A 22,774-nucleotide genomic window follows, 5' to 3' on the forward strand; every position below is an offset into this window, starting at 1 on the left:
AGTGAACACATGGGAAGGACGGGGTGTGTCCTGGTCCCTAAGGGGCCCTTGCATTCCAGCCCCTAACGCAGCCCTGGGAGGAAGCAAGCTTTCTAAGAAAGGCCAGCAGGCGGCGGAGGCCAGCCCAGGTCGCTCGCCGCCTCGCTCAGAAGCGCCGGGTGTCCGGGCCGCGCGCGCCGGAAGGAGGCGGAACGGCCAACCGCGGCCGGGCAGCTCGGGGCCGGGGCAGGAGGCGGGGCCTAACTGCCGGGGGAGGGCGGGGGCGGGGCCTAACTGCCGGGGGAGGGCGGGGGCGGGGCCTGGCCTGCCGGGCGGCTCCCCGGCGCGCACGCCCGGAAACACAGCAGCGCCAGCGTTCGGAACCCCGAGGAGCGTCGCCGCCGCCGCCCACCGCCATGCCGGTAAGTGGCCGCCCGCCCCGGCCCCGCGCAGCCCGCCTCCCCGGCTGGCGCCTCTGCTGCACAGCTGCTTGGCCAGATGTTGCTCCTCCAGGGCTCGGGCGCAGCCTGAGCGAGCGCCCCTCTTCCCAGCCCGCCTTCCCACCCCCCCAGCCCCTGCCTCGGCGCCGCTCCGGGAAATCGAATGTGAAAGGGGTCTTATGTGGAAGTCAGGCTGCAAAGCATCTGAACTGCAAGGCCTCCAGCGATTACAAGCCCAGTCCTTCCCTGCAGAGACGGGGAAAGAGAGCAGCCCGAACTCACCCGGGAGTGGGTGGCGAGCCGGACCTGTTCCCGGTCCGGGTCCCGGTCCCTGCGCCCCCCACCTGGACACGCCAGTCCGGGGAGCTGGCTGGGAAACAGGGGCGGGCGGGGTGGCCATTGCCTTTCGGACGCGGCAGATTTTCAAAGGTCCGTGTTTTTCTTCCCTTCCCTGTCCACTCTGTACAGGGAGACACTGAATGGATCCAGTACTTTTACCACTTTCTGAATTTGAACCCGTGAGCCCCAGAGAGGGTCAGGGACCTGCCCAGTCCAGTTGCTCAGTGGCAAAGTTGGGAAGGAATGAGCAGGTCTTCGTTGGTCTGTGCAGCTCACTCAGTCTTTCCGCATATTTCAGGTTGCTCCTGGCCTCATTTTGTAGATAAGAAATTAAGATCATGCCCTGGCCGGTGTGTCTCAGTGGGTTGGGCGACTCCCTGGCACCAAAAGATTGCCGGTTCCATTACTGATCAGGGCACATGCAGTCGCGGGCTTATCCCTGGTAGGGGGCTTGCAGGAGGCAGCCGATTGACATATTGCTCTCATATTGATGTTTCTCTCTCTCTCCCTCTCCCTTCCTCTCTCTAAAAATCAATTTTTAAAACTTTAAAAAAAAAAAGAAATTAAGGCCTTTTGGCTCACTTTCCCTCTCGGGAGCACACTCCCTGCCTTTCCCGTCCCTTTCTTCATCCCCCCTCCCCCTAGGCCCCCTACCTTTCTCTCCTAAGCTCCAAGGGCCCTTCTTTTGCTTCTGTAACTTGTTTCAGAAGCCCAGCTGGCTCACTTCTACTACCTCTGTAACTTTCTAAATAAACTTTCTCTTATAATTTGGAAAAAAAAAAAAAGAAATTAAGGCCTTTTGCAAATACAAAAAACAAAACACCAAAGCCCGTAACTTACTCAAGATCTTGGGAGTCAGATGGAGCCAGCATTAATCCCCTTATCTTCAGACTCCCAGTCTCTTCTGGCCTGGCCATGTGCAGACAGAAGTAGTCACGCTGGCCAGGGAGGAAGCTTCGATCCCGGTTGCATCCTAGGAATCCTGATTGGGTCATGTGGTGTTCAGCAGTTCCCCCCATGGTGCCTAGTTCTCAGCTCTGCCCCCAGCGAGCACTCAGAGGTGTCTCACAGATGCCCCGTGTCTTAGCAGCCGAGCTTTGGGGAAGCGGCAGGTGAGCCAGAGGCCCCCTGGGCCCAGCCACAAACATCTCAGGTGTCATTTCCCTTGGGTCTTGGCAGGTGCTTTGAGACAAATCCTCAGACAACACAAAGTATGGACTAAGAGCCTGACAGGATCAGCCCTCCCAGTTGAGCAAATGTTAGCGGACAGCACTAATCACCCTGGGACCGGGATCGTGGAGGCCACCAGGTTTCTGAGGGGCGTGGCAGTGAGAGGAAGGCCAGCCGGGGAATCACTATTCTGTGTTCACTTCTGGGGATTTTGACAAACAAAAGACCCTTCAGAGGGATGACGGGTATGGAGGGCACTTGGTTCCATGTCATGAGATGAACGGCTGAAGGAAGGAGGCGGAGGACTGTCACCTGAGAGGTTTCCCAAGCACTTGGGATCTCATAAACCTTTCTGAAAATCTGTGCTTCTGCTTGTCAATCAGATGATCTCAGTTAAGCTGCTTTACTTCTCTGCGCCTTGATTTCCTCATCTGTAAAATGGGAATAAAAACTGACCTCCCAGGCCCTAGCTGGTTTGGCTCAGTAGATAGAGCGTCACCCTGCGGACTGAAGGGTTCTATTCCAGTCAAAGGCACATGCCCGGGTTGATCCCCAGTGGGGGTTGTGCAGGAGACAGCCGATCAATGATTCTCTCTCATCATTGATGTTTCTATCTCTCTTCCTCTCCTTCCTCTCTGAAATCAATCAAAATATATTTTTAAAAGAACACACACAAAACAAACAAAAAAAACTGACCTCTCAGGAGAGTTGTTAGTGTTAACTGGAAAAATGCCACTAAAATGGTTGGCACAGCCACTGACATAGCTAGTCCACAAGAAATGGTAGCTCTTGTGTAGATTTGGGACAAGTAGGGTAGAACTACAGGCAGGCAGATTTCAAACCCCATTTTAACACAAGGACCACAGGGGTTAAGTTTAGGCTTTGGAGACTATGTCCGGTGGGGGTAGGCCCTGCTACTCACTAGCTATGTCACACTGAGTGAGTGGCCAAACTTCTGAACTTCAATTTTCTTATTTGTCAGGAAGGGATAATTATAGTGATTAACTCATGGGATTCTTGTGATGATTAAACGGTGTAATTCCCGGAAGGTGCTTAGAACGATGTTTGGCACAGAGGAGGCACTCAAGTATTACCAGTAGTAAACTCCCAGGATTTGGGGTGTTCAAAGACTGACTGTCTTGGAGAGTTGAGAAAGAATTCCTTCTGGGAGGGGAGCTGGACAATGTGACCCCACTCTAGTCCCGCTTTCCCAGTTCTGAGATTCTGTGAAAGAGTTGTACAACTTACTGGATTTTTTTCATCGACTTTAAAGGACCCATTTTCAGGTGACTGATCAGAGGCTTTGAGGGGCTGGAGCTGCGCAAAGTCAAGCGTTCAGTGGTGGGCCGGTCTTGGGATTCTCTGTGAAGAATGGCATATGCTGCCCATTAAGTAGATTTTCCACCACCCCCAAATTTACTTTTGCACTTCACAATGGAGGGGGAGAACACTGGGTTGTCATGTTTGCCACCCAGAAGCCTCCTGCTGGCTTCTGGCCGCTGCACTGTGAGGATGAAAGGAGACCTGTCTGTGGTCTGCAGAAGAAAGCTTCAGATATCTGGTGATTTAGACCCTTGGGCAGCAGAAACTCATGCTACCTCACAAGGTGTGCCCACTCCCAGAGCTCCTGCTAAGAGTCAGGGTTGCAGGGGAAGGGGGTGTGTGTGGGGGGGGGGGGGGGCTGGGGGAGAGTGGTAGGTAGCAGTGCTGATTGCTGGTCCAGAACCAACAGGATGTCCCTGGAGCCAGGAAAGCCTGGGTTCACATCCCAGCCTCAGCACATGCTTGCCACGTGACTGTGGGCCAGCGGTTCTCAACCTGTGGGTCGCCTAAGACCATCGGAAAACACATATATAATTACATATTGTGCCGGGAGCCGGTCCATCCTTGCTGCTTGACACAGTCGCTGCAGGGAAGAAACATCTGCACAGCATATGTTTCAAGGGATCTGCCGTATATGGCATACTGTTCTTAATATGTTTGCTCCCCTTCTTGTCGCTATGTGTTTTAACCAAGGTCACCTCTCCGAGAAAGGTTGTTTCCCCAGGTAGGGATTTTCCCCTGAAGTTAGGGAGGGAATAAAAGCCCTTAACTAAGTGCCAGGCGGGTAGTTAATCACTTTAACTACGAACAATCACGCCTAAGCTACATAATCTTTATTGCCTGGAATGGAGATAAGAAACGCCCTAGCCTTTGGAATAGAAATTGATAGGATTAAAATCAACTAGTATAAATACAGATGTAACAAGACAACAGAACACAGAACCTACAGAGAGAACCTAGGGAGAGAACATGGCAAAAGATCCTGAACAGAACCTGGCTACAGAACTTGGCTGGAGAACCTAGACAGAACATGGCAGGAGAACCTAGACAGAACATGGCAGGAGAACCTGGCTGGAGAACCTAGAGAGAGAACATGGCAACAGAACCTGGCGACCAGAACTTGGCTGGAGATCCTGACCAGAACTTGGCTGGAGATCCTAACCAGAACTTGGCTAGAGATCCTGGCTGGGCTGCTGATCAACTGAATGCTGTCTCCATGTCATTCCTACATCGCCGACTCCGTCCACACCTTTGGGGATCCCTGGACCCGCTGGGATTGGACCCCAACAATATTGTTTTTGTGATTAATCACTATGCTTTAATTATGTTCAATTTGTAACAATGAAATTGGGGGTCACCACAACATGAGGAACTGTATTAAAAGGTCGAGGCATTAGGAAGGTTGAGAACCACTGCTGTGGGCAGTCTAACCCCTGGGAATCTCAGTTTCCTTCTGAGTAAAATAAGGTGACCAGCTGCCTTTCCAGGCAAAGATCACAACTTGCTTTATTGCGACACCCGCCATACTGTGGTGGTCTGGAGTCAAACTTGCAATATCTCCGAGCAGTGCCTGTGTTGGGGATGCAGCAGTGAAGTGGACGAAGTCTCTGTCTTCTGGAAGCTCAGTGTGTTGGATATCGTGGAGACTGTGGGTGTCGGGCCTTCATGAAGCAGCCAGGAGCCGGGGTTCCCTCCTTGGTCTGCCCTCCGACTCACTGGGAGCCCATGCAAATCCACTCCCCAGGCTTTAGGGGCTGCCTCTGAGAATGAGGCATTTGGATGAGAGCAGTGTTCACTGTATATCAGAATCACCAGGGGAGCTTCCTAGTCCTTGTAGACACCCCAGCCTACACTTGCTGATTAGAACCTACAGTCTTTGCAAGCTCCCTGGTGATTCTAATGCAGGTGATCTTCGATGCATAAATAAGACCACCAGACCAGCATGGCTCCGAGGATAGGCGTCCACCCATGTCAGAGTCGATGGGCCTGAGATGGCCCCCTAGTTCAAGAATCAGGGTTTTGAAGGTGAGACTAGAAACCAACACTTTTTAAAAATATATATTTTTTTATTGATTTCAGAGAGGAAGAGAGGGAGAGAGAGATAGAAACATCAATGATGAAGAGAGAACCATTGATCAGCTGCCTCCTGCACACCCCCTACTGGGGATCAAGCCTGCAACCGGGGCATGTGCCCTTGATTGGAATTGAACCCAGGACCCTTCAGTCTGCAGGCCAACACTCTATCCTCTGAGCCAAACCAGCTCGGGCAGAAACCGACACTTTAAACTGGCTTCCCAGCTGATTGAACTCATTGAGTGCCAGGCACTGCTAAAGGAGTTGTAGGGATTATCTCACTCAGTGCAGCAGCCTGTGAGATACAGAAATCCTTAGTTACTCCATTTTGAAGAGTGGGGGGCCCAGAAACAGGCGATGGGTGAGTCTGATGACAGCCAGACCTTGCCCCGTGTCTTGGCCCGTGAATGGGCCTGCATGCTGGTGGGGTATGTGGGTCTCCCTGCAGGTCTTGGCTCATGGTCCCCTTTGTTTATTTCAGAAGCACGAGTTCTTTGTAGACATGACTTGTGAAGGCTGCTCTAACGCAGCCGCTCGGGTCCTCAACAAGCTAGGAGGTGAGTGAGCGGCCCTCGGTTGGGGGTGAGGTGGGGGAGGCCGATAAACTTCATATTGTGTTCAAATGCATGCAGACATGGAGCAGGAGAAGCTGGGGTTGAAGCTGATAGATAATAACAGTACAACTAAGATGTACTGAGTGCTTAGCATGTGCCAGGTACTCTGCTTACTGGCTTTCATTTCATCCTCACCACCATTTAAGGAGCTTCTTTTTTTATTTGGTTAATCCTCACCCAAGGATATTTTTCCATTGATTTTTTAGAGAGAGTGGAAGGGAGGGGGAGAGACAAAAAGAGAGAGAAACACATGGATTAGTTGACTCCTGCACGGGGATCAAGCCTGCAACCCAGGTACATGCCCTTGACCGGAATCAATGCTCTATCCACTGAGCCAAACCGGCTGGGGCTAGGTAGCTTCTTACACTATCTCTGTTATAGCAGGAGGGAACTGAAGTTCAGAGAGGTTGGGTAACTTCCCTGGGATCACACAGCCGGTAGCCAGTAAGTGGCAGAGCTGGGATTTGGCCTTGCTGTCCAGCTCCAGAGCCCTGTCAGTACTAGTTAGTATGTTGGTGATCTCCACTGGGATCACTTTGGTTATATGACACATTTGAGTGTCCTTTTCTATTAAGACTTTTAAAATTGCAACAATTTAAAAAATAAACTTCGAATCAGTCATGTGTAGAACTCCTAAAGCTCCTCTTTTGGATACATTTAGAAAACCTTTATTCTCATTCAGCTCCCTCAACTCTCAGCTGGGGAAACTGAGGCCCAGAGAGGGCTGAGGGCTGGCCCTGGGGCTCCATGAAGTAATGACGGAGCTGCGAACAGAATTCTGGTAGTGCTGGGGCAGTCGGTCTTCCAAGATTTTCACTTTTAAAACCCTAGATGATGATAACACCCCATTTCCAAAGGGCTTCCGCGTGGATGTGCTCTGGGCAGCACTTCCAGCAGGCCCTCTGCGCGGTGCTTCCACCTGTGGAACGGGGATGTTGACACCAGTGCCCCCAGGGGAAGTGACTTGCCCAGATTCCCACAGTGAGTCACTGGCTGGTTTCTCGTCAAGTAACCAGAATCTTCTATTTTGAAAGAAACGGTGGAAAGAACCTAGCTGCTGACTTGTCACCTGACCGGCCTCTTCTCCCCCTGGCCTGAGTTTCCCGGCTGTAACATGGGAATGTCAGCCTGTGTCTGCTTTTGCTGTGGATTCCCTGAGTGAGCGTCTGCTCAGAAACACCTCATATACAGAGTGGCACAGTCTGGATGAGATGAGGGGGCCACTGTGGACATGAGGACACCTGGCCAGGAACCGGGGCGGCAAGGAACACAATTTGAAATCCACTGTGTTAGATGGCCCCAGGGCTCCTTCCAGCTCTATTACACCAAAACATTCATTCCAGAGAGGAGGGAGGCACTTCTGAACCAAAAGACAAAAGCCCAGAGTGCAGCACCGATACATTATAGCACCCACCCACCCACCCCAGGTCTCATTAGGTACAAATTCAGGCACTAAACCTTGTGCCATGTGATTGATAAGGCCTGTTGACAGAGACTTGGGGGTCTGCTCTTGAATTTGGGCAGGTTTCTCCCCACCTTTCACTACTTTCCCTCATTTGTGCGGCCTCTTGAGGTGGGTCCGAAGGTTTTCAAGTTGGTTGGGACCCTGAGGAATCACAGACGAATAGCATACTTGAACTTGGAAAGACCATAGCGGCTGGCCAACCCAGCTCCTTCAGTACAGAGGGGGAAACTGAGGCCTATACTGGGCAGGACCCAGCAAGTCAGTGGAGAAGCCACACCTAGAACCTGTCAAGGGCCCTCCCCTTGTTGTCTCAACAAGACCCATTCTACATACTCCCATGTGCCACTCGGGGGCTTTAAGTTGGCACAGCCCTCGAAGAGGGAAGTTTTGCAATAGCAATCATCATCGAGAAGGTGCCCCACGATTTCGATTCTGTGAATGCTTGGGACAGAAATATTTTCACAGGTTTTATAAGATACGTTCAACTACGTTTACTATATCATTGTTGTGGGAAGAGTGAGGAACTGGAAGCAACCTCAGTGTCCTTCAGCAGGGGATTGAGTAGACGTGGGTACGTCCACACTATGGGACACAGTGTAGCTGTTAGAAAAAGAATGAGCCCTAACCGGTTTGGCTCAGTGGATAGAGCGTGGGCCTGCGGACTGAAGGGTCCCGGGTTCAATTCCTGTCAAGGGCATGTACCTTGGTTGCAGGCACATCCCCAGTAGGAGGTGTGCGGGAGGCAGCTGATCGATGCTTCCCTCTCATCGATGTTTCTAACTCTCTATCCCTCTCCCTTCCTCTCTGTAAAAAAATCAATAAAATATATATTTTTTTTTTTTTTAAAGAAAAAGAATGAAATAGGGAGGGGAGGGGGCAGGCTAGAAGGGGTCAGTGGGGGGCGGGGGGGGACGGACGGACATATGTTACTTTCAACAAGAAAGGAATGAAGTGTGTATGTGCTACAAGATATCCTGGCCATTGGAAGTGAATTCAGCAAGACCTGTTTGTATAGTATGATGCCATTTGGGAAAGTCATTTTTTTCCCTTTGTCTATCAGAGAGAAAGATGGGACAGTGCCACACTGGTTGCAGTGATCTCTAGAGGTAGAAGACAGTAGGGGCCTCACACTTGCAAAATTTATTCAGAAATATTTGACTTTTTTTTTTCTTAATGGTGTGTCTCTATTACTTTGTTGTTGTTAATCCTCACCCAAGGATATTTTTTCCATTGATTTTCAGAGAGTGGAATGGGGGTGGGGGGGGAGGCCAGAGAGAGAGAGAGCGAGAGAGAGAGAGAAGGAGAGAGAGAAGCAGCACTGTGAGAGAGACATTTTGATTGGTTGCCTCCTGCATGCACCTGGACTAGGACGGGGTAATGAACCTGCAACCGAGGTACATGCCCTTGACCGGGAATCGAACCCGCAACTCTTGGGTGCCAGGCCAGTGCTCTAACCACTGAGCCCACCAGCCAGGACTGTCTCTACTACTTTTGCAGTTAAAAAGACACTTAAAAGAAGCCCTGGTCTAGAGCAGGGATCAGCAAACTGCAGCCTTACAGGGAGTTTCCCGACCCCTGCTCTGGAGGAAAGGGGAAGAGTGGTTGTGAATAAGATTTTCAGAGCCTGAACTCTTTCTTCCTCTTCCTGCAGGAGTTGAGTTTGAGATCGACCTGCCCAACAAGAAGGTTTGCATCGACTCTGAGCACAACGTGGACACTCTGCTGGAAACGCTGAAGAAAACAGGGAAGACTGTTACCTACATCGGCCCCAAATAGCGAGGGCCTGGGCCCCCGGCCCGCAGGATGGACCAGAGTGAGCAGGTGGGTGAGGCCCCAGCACTTCGCCAGAATACTTCATTATCTAATGCCAGTCACGTGTCCAGGGAACCCTAGCAGTACCTGTGAGTAGAGGTTGCCCTGTGCGATGTCTCCCAGGGCTGCTTTTATGACATGGATGCACTTCACAATCAATATATTTTATTGATTTTTTACAGAGAGAAAGGGAGAGGGATGGAGAGTTAGGAACATCGATGAGAGAAAAACATCGATCAGCTGCCTCTTGCACGCCCCCTACTGGGGATGTGCCCGCAACCAAGGTACATGCCCTTGACTGGAATCGAACCTGGGACCCTTCAGTCCACAGGCCGAAGCTCTATCCACTGAGCCAAACCGGTTAGGGCAGCAGTGTGCTTTCTGCTTTGATAAGCTGACTGTCCATCAGAGATGACACCTGTGCCCTGGGCCTTGTGCTCTGTGCTGACCAGGTAGGTATGTAGACTGAGGCCGAAGAGTTGTGTGTTTAAGCTGGATATTCCCACTGATTTTCTGAAATCCAGGAGGCCAGTAAGAGGCACTGTGCCAGCGCTCTTCCCTAGGGAACCAGGGCAGACAGCACTCGTCCATCCAGCATGCCCTCTGTGCCCAGCCGCAGCCTCAGAACCCTTCACGGCACAGCCTCCTGGTGTCACGCCCCACGTAGTGCGTGGGCTGCGTGAATGGCAGTAATTGCCATCCCTGTGACTGAGGAAAATGAGGCCTGCTGAGGGGAAGTGGCGTGACTAAAGCCCCATCCAGGTGAGTGGCAGTGGTAGGATGGGCGTCAGGCGTCCTGAATCCGAGATCTGTAATGGCTGGTGGCATTGTCCCCAGTGGCCGTGGAGAGCTCCCAGGTAGGGCGGCCAGCCACAACTGACCGGTGGGCCATGTCCGTCCCCGTGAGTACAGCCTCCTTCCTAAAGGTGCCCATTGGAATCTGAGCCAGGGCAGTGTCCTGTGCATAGAGTGACCTCACATGCTCATGGCTACAACCCACATTCAGGATGAGCACAGGATGGACGGTCAGAATTCCAGGGTTCTGAGTCCAGCCCCGCCCTCATTGCACACCGTGACTTTGGACACTTCTGCTTACGTGCCGAGAGTCAGCCTTCCCTTCTGTAAAAATGGGGCTACAACTCTCCTCTGCTTTCCTGCCTGGCAGGGGTTACTGTGAAATCTCTCGAAGAGGCTGGCGGCTCCAGGTGCTGCGGGCCAGTGTTCGTCATTATCCCTGCATCCCTAGGGTTCTGTTGGGGGGCGTGGAGGGGGCTGAGGGATGGACGGAGGGAGGGAAGACAAAAGCTTCCCAAGCTGGTCAAACACATGGGGAGCCCCAGTGCCCACAATGAATTGGAACCTCCTGGCCTGCCTGTTGTAAACCATGCTTGGCGGCTTAATGTTTTTCTCACAGTATTTTTAAAAATTGAGGTGAAATTCACATAACACGCAGTTAACCATTTTCAAGTGCATCATTCATCAGCATTTAGTGTATTCACGATGTTGTACAATCACCACCTTTCCCTAGATTCAGAGTTTTTTCATCACTCCAGAAAAAATTCCCTGTACCCATTAAGCAATCTCTCCCACTGCCCTCCCACCACCCCATCTCCTGGCAATCACTAATCTCTCCGCCTCTGGATTCACCTATTCTGGACATTTTATGGAAAAGGAATCATGCAATGTGTGACCTTTTGTGTATGGTTTCTTACACTTAGCGCCATGTTTTCAAGATCCATCCAAGCGTAGCATGGGTCAGTACTGCATTCCTTTCTGTGGCTGGGTAATGCTCATAGTTTTTATTTATTTATTTTGGTTTGTTTTTTTTTTAATGGTAGGAAGTGTCACACACCTACAAGTAGAGTTGTAAAAATGAATCCCCATGTACCCATCACTCAGATCCAACCATTGTCCAGTCACTGCCACCATTATTTCATCTGTGGCCTCTCCCCCCGCCCATACTGTCCCACAGAACATTCCAGACATCATATGCTTTTACCTGCACATAGGTCAGTAACCGTGTGTAGTATAGGAAGGCTCCCCAGATTCGGGTTTTGGCACTGGGTGAGAATCGCCAGTCAAGCGCTTTACCCTACACACCCAGGCAGCATCCCATCTGTCTGAGTCTGCTTACGAGTCTGCTTAGGGGCCCCCAGGGGCTGATTTCAGGTTTAGGAACAAGAGCTAGAATGGTTGTTGGTTATGAAGCCCCTTGATCATCTCTTGGCGGGTTCGTTTGCCCAGGATGCTGTTCATTGCCTTCCCAGTGTAAGTTGAAGCAGGACAGGGAGTGCTGTCCCAGCAGCCCCCAGAGTCCCCAGAAGAGGCCTGGGCTGTGATTGGCTTAGCAAGGTTACCGGGCTCCAGTCAAGCTGGAAACCACAGATTGGGAGCAGTGAACAGGGCTAGACACCGGGCTTTTGGGTCTTGTCCAGCACCTGGTTTCCCACCTCCCCTCCCACAACCGCCTCTTAGGGAACCTTTACTGCTTCTGCAAGGCGTCCATGTGCACAGCAGATGGCGCCCTTGTCCCACCTAATGTCTCATCTCTTCCAGGACCCTGATCCTCTCCTGCCTTCCAGACAGATCTGGAACCTGGCACTCCTGCCCAACGTTGGGAGTTCCTGCGGAGACCCTCCCTAGCTTCCCTGCAATAAAGTCAAACTGCTTTTGTTGATGTTGTCTCGTATGTAGTCCTGATGTCACTGGCTTACGCGCTGTGATGCTCACACGTTGCTATGAAGGAGGTAACTGCAGTGTTTACTTGGGTTGGAGCTCTGAGACCTCCTAACTGGGAGTAAGAAACCCAGTGGATCTGGATGCTTTGCTGTGTGATATTTTACAAGTCACTCACCCTCTCTGACGCTCGCTTTTCGTCATTTATAAAGTGAAGGTGTTGGGTCAGATTGGTGATCTTATTTCTTTTCACTACTTCCTTGGACTCTGTATTTTGAAAATCTTGTATCAAGTGAATGTCAAATCTTAAGACAGAAAAAGTGGGAAGAGGCAGTGAAGTCAGACTGCCTGGGACAGAGTCCAAGCACATGTAACTCCTCAGCTGGGCCACTCATCTGTCCCCTCAGTGTCCCCAGGATAAAATGTGATAATAGCATCTCCTGCAGATGGTGGTTGGAGATGAGATGAAGCGACACATGTAGATCACTCAGAGCAGAGCCCGCCCGTTAGAAATCACTCAGTAGCCATTCTCTACTCACATATGTATTTTTCATTAATCTGTAGAAATGATAGTTACAATTTCAGTCAGCCTAAGAATTAGGATTTCAATCAATCTAAAAATCAGTGCCTCACAGCATAGAGTTGGTTCACCTAGATCAAAACAGGGCTGTTTTAGTTTGGGTAACTTTATTTTTTGAAATATTTCGTTAAACCAGCAGTTCTCAAACTTTTTTTTATCCTAAGGCCCATTTATACTCTTAAAAATTACTGTCTCAGAGGGCTTTTGGTTATATGTGAGCCATGTTATATTAGAAATTAAAACAGGAATTTTTGGAACACTAGAGAACACGAGCACACATCCCATCAGCCATTGGGACAATGCACAGCACTTAGATTGTGGAAATTTCACTGTATGATTGTAGGAGAGAAAAAGGTATCTTATGAAGATGGTTTTTACCTCCTGGACCTTCTGAAAGGTCTTGGGGACCACACGTTGAGAATCACTGCTCTTAACCATTAACCCTTTATTGGGCAGAGACTGAGGACCCTGGGGTAAGACCTGGCCCTGTGCTTGGCCACGTGTGACCTTGGACCAGTCGCCTAATCTCTCCCGGAGGCAGTTTCCTTATCTGCACAATACACAGCACCTGCACCTCAGGGACCCTGGCAGCCAGAAACAAGGCTTGGTTTTGACTCTAAAATGTATGCCAGCATCACTTTGGTTCCATTGTGAAATTCAGGCCCAGCCATTTCTGGCTGTGTGGTCCCTCGGGGGCACAGGGCCTTTCCCAGCCTTCCTGGTATCTGGGTTTCTGGGCCACGAGATGGCAGTGTCCTTTGGACTTACACATCCTGGGAGAAGTCTGTGTCTGCAGGCTCTGGGAACAGGAACTTGGGGAGTTTTTTCATTTTCACAGCTTCCCCCGGAGACCTGGTTCAGGCTGGCTGGCCCGTTGGGAACGCCTGAGGGTTGAGCGACCGGTGCCTCTTGGGGCGAGTGGTCTTGGGAGGAGCTCCTCTCCTCTGGCTCTTTGAATCCAAATTTCCAGCTGAGGCCCCAGAGGAGCTGGGGCCGCTCCCACGCCTGCCAGCAGCCCAGCTGGCTGTCCACAGAGCAAATGAGATCGAACAGCAGGACGGGCGCTTCGGCAGGGGTAGGGGTGGGAGTGGGAGATGTGTGCTTCCCCCAGCACTGACCCGGCCCCCTTCCCGCCCCTCCTGTGTCTCCCAGGTGTCTGCCTTTCTTTCATGCTGCCCCACTGTATGTGGAATGATTGCCTCCACCCGCCTCCCCGCCTCGGCCTCAGCCTTATCTCCATGTGCAGATTCCTTTCCCTCCCTTGCATTCCACGGCCTCCGTGAAACGCTCCACAACTGGAAGTAATTTATTTCTCCTCTTGGCCCTCACAGCGCCTGTCCCACCAGCTTGTGTTGTGGCAAAGCTCTTGGTCCACGTGTCTTTCCCGTCTTCAAGGATCAGGGCAGGCGCCTAGTCCCTCGGCGCACAGAACAGCCACTGAGGGGGTATTGGATGGCCATGCAATAACTGCCTTTGGGGGACATTTGTCCCTCGAGCCCTCGCATTAATCTCATTCCATCCTGTCTGGTCCCCAGGAGACAGTGGCCTAGCCCAGCGACATCAAGCCTTGCTCCGACGCCAGCACATCTGTATTCAGTCTGTTTTCACCGCTTAATAATGATGCCACCTTGGAAAAGTCACCGGTTCCTTTGTGCAACTCGGTTTCCTCGTCTGTAAAATGGGGATCATAACAATAGCTAGCCCAGGCGACTACTTCGACTTAAGAGCCATCGCGTGCCTCATGCTTGATGATGGCATCCCACACATCGAGTTTGAAAACCGAAACATTCAAATCTGGATCCGTTCAACCCTGGCAAACTGAAAAGTAAAAATGGAGCCTTGGGCACTGCGCCGTGTGGGTGTGTGTGTGGGGGGGGGGGGGGGGGGGGTGAGCGGTTGTTGTTTGGGACGTGGCCCGCTGGTGGCATTCTCCTTTAATTGGTGCCAGGCTCTTAAAAACCCAGGTCTGTAATTTCTGGGGAGTGTCCCTCGGAGCCGCTTTTAGAATGCATTAGGGGCTGTGGCCACATAGTTTAAGTGGACAAGTTTCCAACCTGCTTCCTGAGAGAGGGGAAGGTCTGCAAATCTCATGGCCGCCCACAGCAGCCTTGAAATAAAACATCAAAGCCTCTGGGAGTAGGAACATTATCTCCCTGGGTCTCCTTATCATGGGCTCCGAGCACCCTAATCCTTTAGCATTGCAGAGCCCAGCTGGAGGCAGGCTGTATCTTGGGTAGGAATGCAGGCTCTGCAGGCCGAGGGTCAGTCCAGCCCGCTGTGCACCAGTTGTGTGAGCTCGGGCACGTTGCTTAACTGCCTAGGGCAGTGACGGCGAACCTATGACACGCGTGTCAGAGGTGACACGCGGACTCATTTTTTTGGTTGATTTTTCTTTGTTAAATGGCATTTAAATATATAAAATAAATATCAAAAATATAAATCTTTGTTTTACTATGATTGCAAAGATGAAAAAATTTCTATATGTGACACGGCACCAGAGTTAAGTTAGGGTTTTTCAAAATGCTGACACGCCGAGCTCAAAAGGTTCGCCATCACTGGCCTAGGGTCTTGTTTGCTTAACTGTAAAATAGGAACAATAGCAACTAGACCTTCTTAGACTCAAGTGAGAGAATGTGTGCACACGGAGGGTGCCCAGCTGGGTACTGTCGTTATCACTGCAGGATCTTAGGGACGGAGAAGACCTAGCTGGTCATCCAGCCCAGTGTGCACACCCCTCCCTCCGTCGGGTGGCCCTCAGTCTCGACCTGCACGCCACTCCTGAGAGAGTGCCAGGAGCAGCTTGCAGCCCTGGGCAGCCCTGTGAGGGAAAATTCTGGCGTTGAACTCACCCCTGTCTCCCTGGTACTTCTCACGACTGGGCTGGGATTGTCGTGACACACGGGGCTTCCGTCTGGCCCAGTGATGGCGAACCTTTTGAGCTCGGCGTGTCAGCATTTTGAAAAACCCTACCTTAACTCTGGTGCCGTGTCTCATATAGAAATTTTTTGGTCTTTGCAACCATAGTAAAACAAAGACTTATATTTTTGATATTTATTTTATATATTTAAATGCCATTTAACAAAGAAAAATCAACCAAAAAAATGAGTTTGCGTGTCACCTCTGACACGCATGTCATAGGTTCGCCATCACTGGTCTAGCCCTTCCCCATGGTGGTTCCTCGGAGGCCAAACAGCCTTCCCTTTCTCCTCCCACCTCCCTCTCTGCTCTATGCCACAAGGAATCCCCAAATACCCTCCTCACCAGCCACCCCATCACTGGCCTCTTTGTCGAGGCCCTTTAGATAGTGGGAGCTGAGAAAACTGGGTGCCCACTGACCAGCTCACACAGTTCTCGACTCAGCATGGAAAAGCCGGACTAGTCCAGGGGCACCAGGTCACCGACAGAGGAACCTGGGCAGGGCACTCAGTCTTTGCTCCCCGACGGCACCTGCTTCCCAGGCGCAGAGCACCAGCACGGGCTGCGCCCAGGCATGGCCGGCGCTCCATGTTACAGTTTGAGAAGGTGTCTCCGAACCCTGCCACTTTGCGAAAGGACCCTCAGCAAGGCCGCACCCCACATCAGGCCAGGCCCTGCTCTGCTGTCCCTGCCCCTCCCAGGGCCCAAGTTGGAAACAGCCCTCACTGAGGCCGCCGTTTGTGGGTGTCTAACTCCTGGGTGTTTTTTGTTTTGGTTTGGTTTCTTTTCTTTTTTTCATTTTTTTTTTTTTGGTCTAAAAAGAAGCTGTGATTCTCTCTAGGTTCCTAGTAATTAGAGAGGCCAGAGAAGCCAGGGAGGTGGTAGGAAGGGCTGGAGGAGCAACCTGCAGTCGCCAAGATCTCCAAACTCCCCTTCCTGGCCGGAGACCCCCTCAGGCCCTCCCACCCTCACCTCTTCCTCAGACCAGATACCTCCAGAGATGGCAGGTGCTAGAGGAAGTCTAGGAAGTTAGAGCTGGACAGGTCTCTCAAAAAGACCTCCTACCTCATTTGTTGGTATTATTAGTAATGGAAGTAGCTAACTTCTGATGATACAGAAGAATTATAAACAATTTTAGAACCTTATTTCTAAATCACCCCTCCCCCATTCTCCACATAAGAAAGAAAATCCTTTTACTTTTCGGTGGATGTCCTTCCAGGTCCTTCTTAGGCTTGTGCAGTGTATATAGGTAAACATAAAAGGCAATGCAGCTTAGCGTTTCAAAGTTCAGGCTCTGGCGCCAGACTGCGTGGCTTCAGCTCCTCGCTCCAGATCTTACTGGTGAGGTATTTAAACCATCTACGCTGCTGTTTCCCCACCAGTAAGTTGGAGATCATTGCATTTATATCTTAGAGTGGTTCTGAGAATTAAACCAGATAATGCGCATAAATCATTGGGCCCAGTGCCTGGCACGTAGAAGTCTCAATAAGCATTAGCTATTCTATTAGTATTGATATTTGTAACTGGCTTCTTTCACTAAATAGTTCATGGACTCACTTTCATCTCAGACGCGTGTGTTATCTGGACCGGCTTCTGCACTACAGTGGCTCAGTTGATGGGGAAAAGACACCATGTGGCCCGAAGCCTAAAATGTTTACCATCCTGACATCTACAGAAAAATTTTGTTGATCTGTGGTCTACGTTAGTGATTTCAAACTATGTTCTGTGGAAACCATACAGGTATCTCAGGGGAAAGAGAGGAGCAGATGGTGGAATCCAGGCTCCCAGCACCTTCCTACCAAGATTGGTCCTCTTATTGATCCAAATTAACTAATTGTTCCGCCAAACACGTAAGGAAGAAATTATTCCAATTCTGTACAATCTCAGAGAACAGAAGCAGAGGGAATACTTCCCAACTCATACTATGAGGCCAGCATGATCCCCAAATCAAAAACAGACAGACATGACAAGAAAACTACAGACCAATGTCTCTTATGAGCATACACGCAAAAAGCCTCAACAAAAGTAGCAAATCAAATCCAACAATCTTTAAAAAGAATTATATACCACAACCAAGTAGGATTCATTCTAGGTATGCAAAGCTGGTTTACCCTTTGAAAATAAATTAATGAAATCCATCACATAAGCTAAACCAGAAGAATCACACAATCATGATTAAAACTCTTGGTAAACTAGGAAAAGAGGGCAACATCCTCACTTGATAGAGAATATTTTCAGAAAAAAAAACTAAAAGTAACATCATACTTAATGGTGAGAAACACGAAGCTTTCCCACCCACTAAGATCAGGTATAAGACAAGGATGGCCTCTCTTACCACTGCTTTTCAACATCGAACTGGAAGTACTTGCTAATATAAGGCAAGAAAAGAAAGAAGAAAAGAAAAGAAAAGGTATACAGATTAGGAAGGAAGAACTAAAACTCTCTTTGTTTGCAGATGAAATGATTGTCTCTGTAGAAAATCCGAAAGAATCGGGGTTTGGAGATCTTCCGGGTTGATGAACACATCCATGTACCAGAAGGTGTGCACCCCGACTCTATGGGGACAGAAGCTCCTGTGCTTGGGATCTGCCCAGACCCCACCCTGTGGACCTCTTCATCGGGCTGTTCAAGTGTGTCCTTTATCATTTCCTTTAATAAACTGGGAAACGTAAGTAATGAGTTCTAGCAAATGATCAAATACAAAGGGGAGACGTTCATGGGAACCTTGTAGTCAAGTCTGACAGAAGTTGTGGGCAACCTGGGGGCCTTCTACTTGCGACTGGCATCTGAGTAGGGGGAGTCTTGTGGAACCGAGCCCTGAACCTGTGGGGTCTGACTCTATCTCCAGGTAAATGGTGTCAGAGTTCAGTTAAAGTGTAGGATGCCTGGCCAGCGCTGCAGGTTTCCTTGGTGTGGGCAACCCCCCCGCCCCCCACATCTGGTGAGCAGGAGGGTCAGAAGTGTTCTATGTGAAAGTAAAGGGGAAAGACACAGTGGGAAACTGCAGGCTTTTCTGATACAACCATCTATGCCAAATGGGAAGATTTGTCAAAGCCAGCAGGTAGATACAATGGTATTAACTCTATTATCCTCACTTTGTATGCTTGAAATATTTCATAAATAAGAAAAACAGACTTGCTATATAGACATGGGAAATATTGCCAATAGTTCAAAAGAGCACACGATGAAAAATAAATATCCCATTTATTTCAGGTCCCTGGTCCTTCTCCACACAGACACTGATTATTACCCGTTTCATACGTATCCGGATGAGTCTGCAAACATGAATTTTAATACTAAAAGAGCCACTCCACTGAGAAGAATCATGCACCATCCCCACCCGTATGGCCTGCACACCCAGGCCTTCCTTTGAAGAGTCCACCTCGTGACCCTGTATTTAGGACGTTCACTGGAAACCACTCCGTGTCCTCTGTCATTGGACCTGAACCCACCATGTGTGTCTTTTCCAATGGGCAATTATGTGGGCTCTCTTGCTTAACCAGGGCCAGCTTCCCTGGAGCAAGACTGCTTGTCTCTCTGACACGTCCTCCCCCGGCTCCCCAGAATGAAATTTTCACCAGCCAAACAACCTGTATTTTAAGTCAGACCATTGCAAACATATCTTCAAATCTTGGTGCAAATCAGTCTGCCATTTTCTTATGATGGGGTGCACAAGTAGACAGGAAGCCACGAACTTCACTTTGTTACATGGATGAAACCCCACTGTCCCCTGCTCTGACCTTTAGGAAAAATGAAAGAGAGAAACTGTCAAAGTGAGAGCACGCTTAGCACACGACTCTGTACCCTGCCTTTTCCTTCTTGCTGATTACTGTGTCTTGAGATGGTTTCGTGCCACACAGATTTGCCCTTGCAGTTATAGTAGCCATACTGGTTCAATTCTGTGTGTGAATATACGGGGAGCTAAAATTAATAGTAATTTTATTCTTTCTAAAATAAAGTCTTCAAAAACAGAAAAAGAAATAAAAAGGAATAGCCCTGGCCTCCGTGGCTTAGTTGGTTGAGCGTCGCCCCATGCACCAAGAGGTTGCCAGTTAGATTCCCAGTCGGGGCACATGCCTGGGTTGCTGGGCTCGATTCCCAGTAGCGGGGGAGGGTGCAGGAGGCAACTGATTGATGCTTCTCATCTATGTTTCTCTCTATCTCCCTCTCTAAAGTCAATAAAAACATTTTTGTTAAAAAGTCTTTGTTTCTGTTAAGTATAGTGTGAACAACCCATCCCTTTGCCTGGGGTTTTCTCAGTCTTCTCACTTAAAGTCCTGTGTGCTGGAAAACCCTCAGCTCTGGGCGAACTGGGATGTTTGTCGCCATGTTTAAGGACTATATGCACATTAACCAAGTTTGAATAGGAGGTGTCACATGATCCTCATCTCTGCCCTAAAATATTTTTTAACCAGCTATTACCCACATAAAGTAAGGATTTAGCTAGGACTTTTGTTGTTATTGTTGGAAATTGCCTCATGCTTTTAGGAGGCTGCATAATATTCCATTGTATGACTTCACCATAATTGTATTAAACTTGTTCCCTACCGATGGACATTTAGTTTCTTTCCAGTGTTTTGCTGGAATAAATAACTCTACCAGAAATGTCCTTATTTATTCTATAAACTGGCAAATCATGCAGAATCATTTGTTTAGAAAATAAGGTTTTCCTGCTAAAAACAAAACTCAGAAAGCCACGGGATTAAAGACCCTTTCATCTGGGGCCTTCTGTGAGTCTCTTTCTCTTCAGGTGACTGACTGGGCTGAGGATGAGTTTAAAATGGATTGGCAGCCAATGCCTGGGAAGGAAGCCCAGGCCCGGGGAGGGCTTCCTGGGGTGCAGGAGGGAGAAAAACAGCCCGTGCTGTGGTTCCCAGCATGGAGGGGGTGTTTATCAAGGCGGTGGGAGATGAGTTGGCCAGACTTTGAGGGGTCCAGTGTTGGCTGGGAGCAGGGCTGAGAGACTGGACCTATTCAGCTATGTTCTAAAAGAAGCAGGGAGAGGAAGGAAAAACAAGCCCAGACACACACTGGGTGGCTGCCGGCTGGCCAGGGCTCTTGGTGCAACAAGCCCAGTGCCAGGCTGTGGGGCCCAGCCAGCTCGCCCCCCAGAGAACCCACCCCAGACTGGGCAGGTTTAGGTCAGTTCCACAATTGCTTCTTGGGCTGTTAGGAATGGATTTTTACAGAGGATGGGATAATTCAGTACTTTTCCAGAGAGATGGGCGACCTGGGCCAGAAGGGTGATTTTCTACCGTGTTCTATACATGATGCTTGTGTCTTCATGCATCTGCATCCGTCAAAGGGATTGCAGCGTCACTTGCCACACTATTCTATGCAGAATGCTGCTAGTGAAACTCAAGGCCCCAAAGACAAAAAAGTTTGGGAAATGCCAGGTCATCAAAATCAAATGTAACGCTTCACTGTGGGAATTCTCAGACCCTTCAACATGCTAATACTGTACCTCATGAATTTTCAAAAAGGAGATCTATATGTGCCCTGGCTGGGTAGCTCAGTTGGTTAGAGTGTCGTCCCAGTACCCCAAGGTTGGGGGTTCGATCCTCAGTCAGGGCACATACAAGAATCAACCAATGAATGCATAAATGGATGGAGCAACAAATGGATGTTTCTCTCTCTTTCTAAAATCAATCAATAAAATAAGTAAGTAAGTAAAGAGTCTTAAAATAAAAGGAGATCTATGCGGAAAGAGCCAGGTCCGTTGTTGGTGGAGGAGGGAATGTCCTGTACTAGAGGTTCTATGAGCAAGCCTTTCCCATCCTTCAGTCATTGGGTGAGGCTGGCACCTTGTCTCTAAGGTCCCTTCTCCTGGAAAGAACCAGAAAATGAGATGCTAAAGAGTCAGAGAGAACCTGAGTCTTAGTTCACTCTGCCACTAATCTGCTAATCGATGTTAGAAAGTCCTCTCCCCTCTCTGAGCCTCACATTCTTCCTCTAGAGCAGCGGTTCTCAACCTGTGGGTCGCGACCCCTTTGGCGGTCGAACGACCCTTTCACAGGGGTCGCCTAAGACCATCCTGCATATCAGATATTTACATTACGATTCATAACAGTAGCAACATTACAGTTATGAAGTAGCAACGAAAATAATTTTATGGTTGGGTCACAACATGAGGAACTGTATTTAAAGGGCCAGAAGGTTGAGAACCACTGCTCTAGAGCATGAGGTGGTCAGACTATTTCAGTTATTTCCTAACTGTTTGATAGGGGATGTCAGTCTTAAGCACCATCCCCTATAAAAGAGATAAAAGTGGCCTTTAACCCACGTGCTTTTAAGGTAATATTACATTATTCTAACATGGAAGTGTTTGCCATAAAAGTCAGGATGGAGGCATTTTCAGGAGCAAGGGGGCAGTTGTGATTGAGGCGGGGCACACGCAGGGCGTCCAGGTGGCGGTACAACTCTTTCCTGACCCGAGTGGCAGTTACAAGAGGCGTTTTCCTTACAATCATTCAGTAAACTATAAAAATATTGTATTACTAATGCATTATGGAGTCAATCACTGAGACCCCTGAATGTGTCAATTAAGTTTAGCTGCAAAAGGCAGAAACTCCAAAATAAGAGCTGCTTAGAGAAGATAGAAGTGTATGTTTCTTTCGTGTGAATGAAGTGTTGGGCGAGCAGTCCAGAGCACCCAATGAAAGTAAGAACCCAATGACCATCAAGGACTCCAGGCCCCTTCTCTCCTTTGTCCACCACCTTCAACATGAGACTTCCAATGCCAAGGCCAAGATGCAGCCTGAGCTCCACCGTCAGGTTCACCTGAGAACCAGCAAGAAGAGGGATGAGAAGGGCAGAGCCTTTCCCTTTAAGGAAACCCCTAGAAGCAGCACTCACAGCCTTTACTCACATCCCATTGGCCAAAACCTAATTACACAGCCTAGCTGCAAGTGAGGCTGGGAAATGTAGTCTTTGACTTGGGTGGCCATGGACTCACCCAACTGCAGTATTCACAGCAAAGGAAAAAGCGAAGGGTAGATTTGATGACAACCAGCAGAATCTGTTACAACACATTAATGGATTTTGGTTTCTGGTGTGTTGAAACGTAATGGGTGACCCATGTCAGTGTCGTTGCTGCTTTTCGGTCACAGTCTGAAATATAGCTTGAGGGTAGCCCAGCTGGTGTGGCTCAGTGGGTGAGCATTGACCTATGAACTGGGAGGTCACGATTTGATTCCAGGTTAGGGCACATGCCAGGGTTGTCAGCTTGATCCCCATTAGGGGGTGTGAAGGAGGCAGCTGATCAATGATTCTCATCATTGATGTTTCTATCTCTTTCTCCCTCTCCCTTCCTCTCTGAAATCAATAAAAACCCATTAAAAAATTAATACAGCTTGAGGCATACAAACCAAGATGAATACTATAGTTT

General features: G+C 49.4%; 1 protein-coding gene across 2 annotated transcripts; it reads left to right on the forward strand.

Moving 5' to 3' along the window:
* The first annotated feature begins 295 nt into the window (after window positions 1-295).
* ATOX1 (antioxidant 1 copper chaperone) lies at window positions 296-18,059 on the forward strand. 2 transcript variants are annotated; one of them, XR_011471497.1, is made up of 5 exons: window positions 296-401; window positions 5,806-5,881; window positions 9,055-9,224; window positions 14,007-14,296; window positions 17,843-18,059. XR_011471497.1 is itself a non-coding variant. In XM_070414557.1 (4 exons), exons 1-3 carry the CDS (start codon window positions 396-398, stop codon window positions 9,177-9,179), a joined length of 207 nt encoding a protein of 68 aa, XP_070270658.1. In that variant the 5' UTR covers window positions 296-395; the 3' UTR covers window positions 9,180-9,224; window positions 11,772-11,892. The 2 variants fall into 2 exon arrangements, 1 of the variants encoding a protein (XP_070270658.1); XM_070414557.1 differs by lacking the exons at window positions 14,007-14,296; window positions 17,843-18,059 and adding an exon at window positions 11,772-11,892.
* Window positions 18,060-22,774: the final 4,715 nt, after the last annotated feature.

The sequence above is a fragment of the Myotis yumanensis genome, unplaced genomic scaffold (genome assembly GCF_028538775.1).
Source record: "Myotis yumanensis isolate MYYU_CA2020_CCGP unplaced genomic scaffold, mMyoYum1.0.hap1 SCAF_5, whole genome shotgun sequence".
Classification (NCBI taxonomy): Eukaryota; Metazoa; Chordata; class Mammalia; order Chiroptera; family Vespertilionidae; genus Myotis; species Myotis yumanensis.